The 10,482-nt window shown below is 65.9% G+C and overlaps 2 protein-coding genes across 2 annotated transcripts in view; both read right to left on the bottom strand.

The window, feature by feature from the left end:
- The window catches only part of NTRK1 (neurotrophic receptor tyrosine kinase 1), a 9,112-nt gene extending 2,261 nt beyond the window's left edge, over window positions 1-6,851 (bottom strand). The window contains exons 1-14 of the mRNA XM_017808394.1: window positions 6,670-6,851; window positions 4,905-4,979; window positions 4,664-4,735; window positions 4,097-4,165; window positions 3,646-3,800; window positions 3,377-3,525; window positions 3,094-3,220; window positions 2,682-3,011; window positions 2,460-2,477; window positions 2,236-2,294; window positions 1,894-1,996; window positions 1,390-1,536; window positions 1,166-1,296; window positions 920-1,092 (exon numbers count right to left, since the gene is read on the bottom strand). Of these exons, the coding sequence (XP_017663883.1) occupies window positions 920-1,092; window positions 1,166-1,296; window positions 1,390-1,536; window positions 1,894-1,996; window positions 2,236-2,294; window positions 2,460-2,477; window positions 2,682-3,011; window positions 3,094-3,220; window positions 3,377-3,525; window positions 3,646-3,800; window positions 4,097-4,165; window positions 4,664-4,735; window positions 4,905-4,979; window positions 6,670-6,851 (1,790 nt within the window). The remainder of the gene's footprint in view (window positions 1-919; window positions 1,093-1,165; window positions 1,297-1,389; window positions 1,537-1,893; window positions 1,997-2,235; window positions 2,295-2,459; window positions 2,478-2,681; window positions 3,012-3,093; window positions 3,221-3,376; window positions 3,526-3,645; window positions 3,801-4,096; window positions 4,166-4,663; window positions 4,736-4,904; window positions 4,980-6,669) is intronic.
- Window positions 6,852-8,362: 1,511 nt separating this feature from the next.
- INSRR (insulin receptor related receptor) overlaps window positions 8,363-10,482 on the bottom strand; it is a 10,681-nt gene continuing 8,561 nt past the window's right edge. The window contains 6 exon segments of the mRNA XM_017808409.1: window positions 8,363-8,873; window positions 9,006-9,140; window positions 9,280-9,409; window positions 9,494-9,653; window positions 9,768-9,878; window positions 9,957-10,186. Coding sequence (XP_017663898.1) covers window positions 8,609-8,873; window positions 9,006-9,140; window positions 9,280-9,409; window positions 9,494-9,653; window positions 9,768-9,878; window positions 9,957-10,186 — 1,031 coding nt within the window. The 3' untranslated portion in view covers window positions 8,363-8,608.

Raw genomic sequence — 10,482 nt, 5'->3', positions numbered from 1 at the left:
TGCACATGTGCAGGACACACACACACGTGCACACGGGCAGGGCACACACACACACAAAGGCACACAGGGAAAGGGCACACACATGCACACACACACGTGCGCATGTGCAGGACACACACACACGTGCACACGGGCAGGGCACACACACACACAAAGGCACACAGGGAAAGGGCACACACATGCACACACACACGTGCGCATGTGCAGGACACACACACACGTGCACACGGGCAGGGCACACACACACACAAAGGCACACAGGGAAAGGGCACACACACATGCACACACACACGTGCACATGTGCAGGACACACACACACACACACACGTGCACATGTGCAGGACACACACACACACACACACATGTGCACACGGGCAGGGCACACGCAAACACACATGCACACACGTGGGCTGTCCCACGGCGGGAGGCTGCGTGCCAGGCCGTGCAGGGCGGTGCAGGCGGGGTGTGAAAGCCCAGCAGCGCGTGTGAAGTGGGGCGTGCGGGGTGGGCCGGGGGCCAGCGCGGCTCCGGCCGCCTCCAGCCCCTCGGTGCCTTTGATGCCGAGCACGACTGACAGCAGGGCCGGGGCGGCCGCGGCCGGGGGCTGGGGGAGCTCTGCTCGGCAGAACCATTAATGCCAAATCCCATAACAATAATCATAAAAGCCACGTCTCAGAGCTCCTCGCGCGGCCACTAAAGCGATGCCTCTGGCAGCCCCCCCCGTCTAGCAGCAATACCTGGGGGGGCAATCGAAAAGTCTCTGCTTATTCCAGCTGATGGCCAATCTCTCTCTATTTAAGCCTCTCAGACAGCTAATCTAATCAATATTGCAAGGAGGGCTGCATTAGCAGGGAGCAGGCTGGCTGCGCTGATGGAGCAGCAGATGGGGGGGTCCCGTTCTCCCCCCCCCCGTGCCCACCTGAGGAAGCGGTTGAGGTCGCCGTGTTTCATGTACTCGAAGACCATGATGAGGGGCTCGCCCTCGGTGCAGACACCGTAAAACTTGACAATGTGTTCGTGCTGCAGCACCGTCAGCAGCTCAGCTTCGCGTTGGAAATCCAGGCGGGCGCTTTCCGTCACCTCCTTCAGCGCCTGCCAGCACACGGCATCGGTGACACCCCCCCACAGACCACCCCCCAGCCCCTGCGTCGTCCCCCCTCCTCACCTTCACAGCCACCAGCATCTTCTCCTGCTCCGGGAGGAGGTTGTAGCACTCGGCCAAGAAAACCTTCCCGAAGGCGCCTTCGCCCAGCTCCCACTTCAGCACGATGTCCCGCCGCTGCACGTGGTGCACGCCTGGGGGGACCCCCACCCATCAGTGCCCCCCGGGTCAGGGGTGAGCATGGGAGGGTGCTCGGGGACCACAGTTTCCCCCCTCCCGACCCTTACAGGTGTTGCAGAAATACTGGGGGTTCTCAATGAAGTTGCTCTTCAGCCCCTCCAGCTTGCTTTCGGCTGAGGAGAGGGGGCTGCTGCCCAGGTTCATGAAGTGCAGGGACATGGCCAGGTCGTCCTCTCGGGCTAGCACCGCTGAGCCTTGTGGGGACAAGGACAAGGCCATCAGGGGGTCCCCCAGCCCCCCCCAGCCGGTGCTACCAGTGCCAGGCTCTGCCGAGCATCCCCCTGCCTGGCCGGCCCCCGGGGGCCAGGCAGCCCGATCAAACCCATTTAGAGGCTGAATCCATTCCAGGAGTGAATTAGCAGCTGCTGCTCGCGCTCCCGGGGGAGCCGGCACCCCTCTGAGGGTGTCCCCCCACCCTCGGTCCCCACCCACAGTCCCTCTCCCCACAGCCCTGGCCCAGCCCAGGTGCCCAGCACTGCCCCGGGGATGTGGGGACTGGGGTGTCCCTGTGCCACAGCCCAAACCCCGCGTCACCGGGCAGGGGAACTCACGGTTAATGCCGAACTTGGAGCGGCGCCCGCACTTGTTGAGCAGGATGAGCATGATGGAGAGCGAAAGGCAGGTGAACACGGCCAGTGCCACAGCCACCGAGACCTGGGGACAGCGGGGACAGGGCTCAGGGCGGGGTCCTGCCAGGCCCCTTTTCCCAGCCTGTGGGAGCCTGAGTTGGCCACAAGCACCAGGAGCTGCCGCAGGGGAAACCGAGGCACGGGGACTCTGTCCTTCATCCTCATCACATGCCCCCATCCCTCTTGGCTGACCCCTAGGGATGTGTCCCACCCTCTTGCAGGTGTCCTGGTCCCCCCATCCCAGACCGCAGAGCATCCCCTCACCCCAAACGTGTGGTCATCCGTCGTCTCCACGGGCCCCTCCAGCGAGCTGTTCCTGGTGCCTGGGACAGGGAAAAGGGTGCAGGGTGAGTGGGGGGTCCCCATCCCCTGAGGTGGTCCTGGCAAGGACCTGGGTACCCCTGGGTACCCCGGGATCAGCCCTGGGGGACGGGTGGAATGCACAGTTTGGTGCGGCTGGGGCAGGGGCAGCACCCAGGTTCACTCACCCAGCGGGGACAGAGACACTGGTGCAGCCCAAAGGGAGAGAAAGGAGAAACACTCATTATTCCTCAGGTGGGAGCGCCCCGTCCCTCCCCTTCCCACCGCTGGGGCTTGTGCAGGGCCAGCGGGCAGAGCCCAGTTCCACCCGCTCCGCACACCGGGTGTGACACAGCTCCTCTGTGAGACCCGGCGGGACCCCCAGGCAGCCCCCCCCGCCTGGCACCTACCGGGGATGGGCTCCTCGGGGCTGAAGCTGAAGGGGTTCTCCATGAAGCGCCCCTGGACACTGTGGGCGGCCGAGCCCAGGGGGTTGCGCACCAGGAGGGTGTAGTTGCCGTTGTTGACGTGGGTGGGACGGTTGAGCTGGAGGCAGCCGTGCAGGACGGTGGAGTTGTGCTCGTACTCCACGATGCGGGTGTGGATGTAGCGCCCCTCGTCCAGGGCCGTGCCGTTGAAGAGCCAGCGGATGCTGGGGACGGGGTTGCCATCCACCGAGAAGGGGATGCACCAGAAGTGCTGGGGGATGGCTTCGTGCAGGAGCAGGATCACAGGGGGGACTGGAGGAGACAGAGCTGGGTGGGTCTCTGAGTCAGACCCCTCGCCCGGAGACCACCAGCCGGTTCCCTCTGGGCTGCTCACAGGTGACATTGAGCATCACACTGTCCTCCGCCGGCCCCACGGCGTTCTCTGCCCGGCACGTCAAGTCCTTGTAGTTGAGGCTGGAGGAGACGTTGCTGATCTCCAGGACGGTCTCCCAGTCTGAGAGCTGCGGGGAGCACCGGAATGGGGTGAGCAAACAACCCCCCCAGAGCTGGGCCAGCTCCTGCATTCCCCCACGCCCACCCCACCAGCGAGAGGATGCTGTGGGGGCACAGTGCAGCTGGGAGGGGTCCTGTCCGTGCCCCAGTAAGGCTGAGCTTGCCTTGGTGGTGACGGGCGGCTCGGGTCCCACCTCGGGGACCACCCACTTTACGGTGGCCGGTGGCTCGGCGGTGACGCGGCAGGTGAGGTTGACACTGTCCCCTTGACGCAGCAGCACCTCGGGGGGCTCGATGCGGACAGTCGGGGGGTCTGCCGAGGGAAAAGGGGTGAGCCACGTGGACTCCCACGTCCCACACTGTCCCCAGGCAAGTGGCTCAGGAGGGGGGACAAGCCCAGGCCCCAAACCCGGCGGGGTGCCCGGCCACGTACCGCAGGCACTGAGGATGTGGCTGCCCAGGGGCACCAGCACACTGCCCTCCCAGCAGCCCAGGGACTGGTTCCCCAGCTCGGCCCGGCTCCCGTTCTGCCACAGCTGCAGCCAGCGCAGGCTGCAGGAGCAGTTGAAGGGATTTCCCACCAGGATGCTGAGATGGAGCAAGGAAGAGAACGCGGGTTCAAAAGGGCTCCGGGTCCCCCACACTTGTGTATGTCCCAGCAGAACCAACCAAGGCTGGATGGGGGCACCCCCAGCCCCCGAGCGTGGCTGGTGCCCCTGAATGCACCCAGGGCCAGTTGTTGTGTCACATGTGCCATCCCTGTCCCCATCCCCGTGCCTGTCAGACCCACCATCACACTGTGTCCACAGGCCTGTCCCAGCCTGTCCCACCTCCCCAGTGGGAGATGCTGCGCACCCACTTCCCCCCTCTCCCCCATCACTCACAGCTCTTGCAGGGGCAGATGGTGGAAGGTTTTCCAGGAAAGGCTCTGCAGCGCATTGGAGGAGAGATTCCTGTAGGGAACAAACCCCATCAGCCACCCCTTCCCACCCCAAAACCCCATCCCCTGTCACCCCACCCTGCAGAGAGTCTGGCCGGGGCACTGGGCAGCACCAGGGCCGCCACTGTCGCACCGTGACCCAGCAAATCCAGCTCTGCCGGGGGTGCCACCAGCCTTCAGGTGCCTCCCTGCAAGGGGGGAGCCCCACACACCCCAGAACAGGGTCCCTCCCAGCTCTCGGGGGTCCCCTCCCGCACCGCGGCAGCACGGGACTCCAGGGAGGGGCTGGCAGCTGCCTGTACTCCTGCCTGGATCGATGGTTTCCCACTCAGCGGCAGAGCCCCCCCGGCCAGGCTGATGTGCCCAGGGGCAGCGGGACACCATCGATCCCGCCCGGGCGCGGGGACCGGCCACCCTGCACCGGGCCTGGCGCCCGCGGGGATGGGGGGGCCAAGCCCCAAAACGGGGGAGGGGGAGGTTGAGGGAGGGAATCGGGGGAGGGGAGACTCACACGTGGCTCAGCCTGGGGGTGTCCAGGAAGGCGTCGGCAGAGATGTGCTGCAGCCCCGACCTGGAGATGGTGCTGAGGGGAGGGAAGGGCTGAGCACCCACACTGGGGGTCCCTGGATCCCCATCCTGGGAGCACCCCCTCTGCACCTCCTGCAGTGGGATTGAGCTCTGGGGATCCCCCATCCAGCAGCTCCCCCCTCCCCCCATTTCCCCGTGCAGGGACCCCACCCCGGGGTGCTCACAGGCTCCTGAGCTCCCGCAGCATCCTGGTGTCAGCGCGGGTCAAGGTCGTCAGCCTGGGCTGGTTCTCAATGGTGCTGGAAGGCAAATGAGGGGGGTCTGGGGAGCAGCCCAGGACCCCCCATGCCAAGGGCCGCCAGCAAAGCGTGGGGCAAGGGGAGAGCTGTGCTCCCTCCTCCCCAGGCTGTGCCTGCAGTGCAGCCCACAGCTGGAGATCGGGACAGGGATGCCCCACCGTGCCTCAGTTTCCCCTGGGCAGACAGGGATGAGCTGGAAAGGGGGAATGGCAGCAGGTGATCCCGATGGTGCTGAGCCCCAGCCAGTGTGAGCCTTGTGGGGCTGGGGCTGAGCTGCCACTTGGAGCCCACGGTCTCATCCAGAGAGTGAGTATTTTAGGTCTCAGCCCCACTCACCCCTGGGTCCCCACCTTTCCTCACACCCCAGTGTCGTGCACTGTGACAGGGTCTCCGACTGTCCCCCCTTCCCCTTCTATTCAGGTAGTGAAGAAAAGCCCCTTTGGGAGTGGGTACAGGGGTTTTCCCCCCGCCCCACCCCAGGGGCTGCTCCTGTGAACCCCAAATCATCCGGAGTTAATCGGGGGTTCAGATCCACACTAATGGGGTTTTGGTCCCACTGACCCCTGGGGGGGGGTTGCCTACTGCCACGAGCGAGGTTGTGGGGATGGGGTGAGGGAGGCTGGGGCAGCGGGATGGCCGGGGGTCTCTGGGGGACCACCATCCCCACCACCACCCACCCCACCCGTCAGCCAGCGAACAAAGAGCTGGCAGCGCCCGTGGCGCAGCAACCCCAGCACGTGGGGAAACTGAGGCACAGAGACACCCTGCAGCCAGTCCCCAGCAATGCGGCACAGCCAGGGCTGTGGCGGGGGGAGGACCCAGGAGTTGGGGTGCCTTGGTATCCTGCAGCACCCCGTACCCCCACATCCCCCAGCACCCTCCTCGTCGCTCCTCGCTCCAGCCCTCATCTGCTCGCCACACATCCTGGAGCAGGGGAATGAGTGGGAGCAGAGGAGATCCCCCACCCCAGGAAATCTGGGGTGTGTCCCCGCAGCATCCCAACCCACAGGCCCCAGGACAGGGTGACAGCCCCAACAGATCGGGGACAAGGGGCTCCCCACACCCCAGCTCTGCCAGGCATGGCAGGGGTGCTCCCTGCCCGAGGTCCCTGCTGCACCCTCAGCGTGTCACTATGGCTGGCATCGCTACAGGAGGGGGCAAAGGGCTGCCCCCAGACCCTCACTCACTCCTTGGGGGATGCAGCAGCCCCCCATCCTGTCTTTGCAGCCCCAATGGCTCCAGCCAAGCAGCCACGCTCCCCACAGTGATCCCAGCCCATTCAGTGATCGCTGCTCCATTGCTGCTCCAGCCCAGCCCCGCTGCCCTGTCCTCGAACTCCATCACCTCCATCCCCATCACCCCACCACCCTGTCCCTCAGCCCTGCTGCCCCCAGCCCCCTCACCGCATCCCTCAGCCCCATCACCACCAGTGCCATCACCCTCTGCCCGGCCCCTGAGCTCCATCACCCCCCTCCCCATCATCCCCATCATCCCCAACCCCTCTGCCCAGTCCCCAAAATCCCTCACCCCCAGCCCCATCACGCCCATCCCTGAGCTCTGCCACCACCAGCTCCATCGCTGCCCCAGCCCCGCCGCTGCGTCCCTCAGCCCGAGCGCTGCCGTCCCGCTCACCCCCAGCCCCTCTGCCCGGTCCCCGAGCTCCATCACCCCGACCCCCGGCCCCACTCACACGTCGGTGAAGCCGCCGGTTCCCAGCAGCAGGGCCAGGCTGCCCACGGTGCTGGGCTCCCGGCAGAGCAGGGTCCCGGCCCGGGGGCAGTGGCAGGGCCGGGGGCAGGGACGGGCAGCGCCCGGGGCGGGCAGGGTCAGGAGCAGCGCGGCCAGGCAGAGCCAGGCGGGCAGCGGCGGCATCGCGGGGCCGGTCCCGGTCCCGGACCGGTGCCGCTGCCGCTGCTGCCGGGGCCGCCGCTGCCGGTACCGGTGCCGCCCTCCCTCGCACTTGCCCGGCAGCCCGAGCACGGGGCCGTGCGGGGCTTAAAAGCAACGCAGGGACCGGCCTCCCGGGAGGGGCCGGCGGCTCCCCCCGCCCCGGCACCGCCCCTGCCCCGGCCCGAGACCCCCCCGGCCGTGACTCACGGGCACGCGGGAAGCCCCCGACCCGGGAGCGGGGGATTCCGCACACGGACAGCGAGCAGGGAGCCTGTCTGTGCCCTGCCCGCACCCTGCCCGCACCCTGCCTAGACCCCTGCCCCCTGCCCGCGCTCTGCCTGCACCCTGCCCGCACCCTGGCACACTACACCTGCACCCCCCAGCCCCATCCCACCACTGGCACCCCTAAACACACTGGAGCACACGTGGGCACATGTGTACACACACACACACACACACACACACACACACTCTCGCTCCAGGACTCGGAGCTCCCTGCGCAGAAGGGACAGGGGATGTCACACCAGCACCCCTGAGGCCACCGAGAGCCCTCCAACCTGTCACACCCCGCGATGGTGCCCTCAAATCTCGAGGCATGCTGGGTTGTCCTGGGTTAGGCTCTTCCCCAGCACCCCGTTATTTTGGGGTGCAGAGAGGCTGGAGACGGGGGGATGTTTGGTGACACAGTGGCCCCGTCCCCACCTGTCATCCCCAACCAGGACCCTCCTCCTCCTTCCTGGAGGGGCAGGACAGGACTGTTGTGCACCCACCGCCCTCCCCCCAGGGTTCCCCTTCCCCACCTGGCTGCTGCTTGTCCCCGGGCTTGTCCCAAAGCACCTCGGGGGTGGCTCATCTGTGCGTTGAGTTTAGAACGTTCTCAGCCTGCATTCCTCCCCCATGGCTCAGCTCCGGGTGCATCTCCCCAACCCAGTGACACTTATGGGGCTCAATTCCCCTGGGGCGACCCCCCGCCCCGCCCCCGGCAGAGCCGACCAGCCTGCCACATCCTCCCAAATTCCACTGCTTTGACGTTTTTCCCCAGAAACGCCTCCGGTTTGGGCACCGCAGGGCAAAGCCGCAGGAATTGGACGGGGCTGGTGGGGTGGGGAGTGAAAAACCCCGTGTGCCGCCCCCCCCCAGTCAGACACTGCCACAGCTGAGCTTCATCCCCCTTTATTCGTGCTCATCCCACGGCCGCAGATCAGACAGTGAAGCCCCTTCCACGGCCCAGCACGGCCCCAGCACTGGTCCCAGTGCAGGGGGCTGGGGAGAGGCATGAGGGCCACCCCAGGCTTCTCCTGCTGCAGGGCTGCCCCAGTTTCCCCAGCTGTAAAAGAGGGGTCATGGGGGTACTGACCTGTTTGACGGACGGCTGGAGGGTGACAGCAGAGGCAGATTGGTGGGGGACCCCGAACCCCAAGCCCCACTCTCCATCCCCATGCCCACATTCCCCCCGCCCCCCCAAGAAAAAACCCAAGGAAGGACCGGGGTGTTCTCCTCCCAGCCAGCAGCCCCCCACTCCCTGCCCCTGATCTGTAGAACCCTAATTTATCTCCAGGGGAAAGGCCCCCCACGGAGCATCCTTGCTTTGCTGCCACCCCCTTCCCAAGGCACCTGCTCCTCGGCCGGGCCCTTGGAAGCAATAAATAATGTGGGGGTGTCCCGGCACTGGGGGGTGGCCGGAGGAGGGTGGGGGGTGCAGAGTGCAGCAGGGGTCCGAGCACACCCCGGGCTCAGAGTCAGGCCATCCCGTTGGGGAGCTGGCCGGGGCTATGGTCCTTGCGTGTGGGCAGGGGGGATGTGGGGGGCTCGTCCTCCCCGGCGGACGGATCTGTCTCGGCGTCAGAGGGTTCTGCTGAGCCATGGTGGCCGTTCTCGGGGCTGTAGAAGAAGGAGAGGGTGCGGAAAGCGGGCGCCATGTGGTCCTTGATGCGCTCCAGGAGCTGGATGAAGGAGGGGCGCTGGCGCGGGTTCTGCTGCCAGCACAGGCACATCAGCTCGTGGCTGTGGGAAAGAGAAGGCACCCGCTGGTTTCGGGGGGCTCCAGCACCCCATGGCCCTCCCAGCACTGGGAGAGACCAGGATTTCCCCCACCAGCAGGGTGGGGGTCTGAGGGGGTGTCCCCCCCTCACTCACAGTTTGTCAGGACAGTTTTCGGGCCTCTCCAGGACACCGTTGTCCATGACGAAGCGCAGGACCTGCTCGTTGGACATGCCCTGGTAGGGCTGCTCGGCCAGCGTGGCGATCTCCCACAGCACCACCCCGAAGGACCTGCTGGCACGGCACCGCTCAGCCAGGAACTCCCCAAAACTCCCCCCCAGCACTCCAGGAACTCCCCAAAACTCCCCCCCAGCGCTCCAGGAACTCCCCAAAATTCCCCCCCGGTGCTCCCCCTCAGCCCAGCACCCACCAGACGTCAGACTGCGTGTTGAAGATGCCGTCCTTGAGCGCCTCTGGGGACATCCAGCGCACGGGGAGCAGCCCCTTGCCCCCTTTCCGGTAATAATCCGTCTCGTAGATGTCCCGGGTCATGCCAAAATCTGGCAGGGGAGGGAGAGGAGGAGGAAGGCGTGAGCAGCAGGAGATGGGGGCTGGCAGCAGCCTGTCCAACACTGCCCACCCACCTCCAATCTTGACAGTGAAGTCCTCGGACACCATGCAGTTGCGGGCAGCCAGGTCCCGGTGCACGAACTTGTTGGCGTTGAGGTAGGCCATGCCGTCGGCGATCTCCCCCGCCATCTGGATCATGTCCTTGAGCGACGGCGGCGGCAGCCCGGGGTTGTTCTGCACCGTGCATAGACTCAGGGCTGGGGGGAGGCACAGCAGGACCCCCCTGGGGGCAGGGTGGGTGTCGCTTTGCCCGTGGGGCGCTGCTGTGGCACCCGGCCAGCCCCTCACCTCGGCCTCGGGCCGGAGAGAACGCAGGTAGCTCTTCAGGTCCCCGCGTGTCATCAGCTCCATGATGACCAGAGCTGGCTGGCCCTGGGACACGACGCCGAGCAGACGGACCTGAGGGGACAAAGAGGGGTGGCATGTGAGTGGCCAGACCCCCCATGTCCCCTCCCTCTCCCTCAGCTGCCCACCTACCACGTGGTGGCACTTGAAGGCTTTCATGACAGAGGCCTCGTTGAGGAACTCGATGCGCTCCCGCATGGTGGCCAACTCGTTGACTGTCTTCAGGGCCACCTTGGTCTCCTCTCCCTCCGTGACCAGCCCCAGTGCCAGCCCCTCATACACCATCCCAAAGGATCCCTGTCCCAGCTCCCGGATCACTGTGATCTTCTCCCGTGACACCTCCCACTCATCAGGCATGTACACTGCAGGGTGAGTGGGGATCACCCCATCCCCATCACTGTCACTATCCCCCTCTCCATCCTCATCCCATCCCCATCTTGATCTCCATTCCCATCCTCATCTCCATCCTATCCCCACCTCCATCCCCATTCTAATCTTCATCCCATTTCTACCCCCATCCTCATCTCCATTCCTTCACCATCCTTGTCCCTCTCCCTATCCTCATCTCCATCCTCATCCTCATCTCCCTCCCATCACCATCCTTGTCTCTGTCCTCATCCCCATCTCCATCCCATCCCATCCCATCCCATCCCATCCC

This window comes from Lepidothrix coronata, unplaced genomic scaffold (genome assembly GCF_001604755.1).
Source record: "Lepidothrix coronata isolate B3197 unplaced genomic scaffold, Lepidothrix_coronata-1.0 Scaffold23, whole genome shotgun sequence".
Taxonomy (NCBI): domain Eukaryota; kingdom Metazoa; phylum Chordata; class Aves; order Passeriformes; family Pipridae; genus Lepidothrix; species Lepidothrix coronata.
The sequence above is the reverse complement of the archived record's forward strand: the minus strand, read 5'-3'. Positions and strand labels throughout refer to the sequence as shown.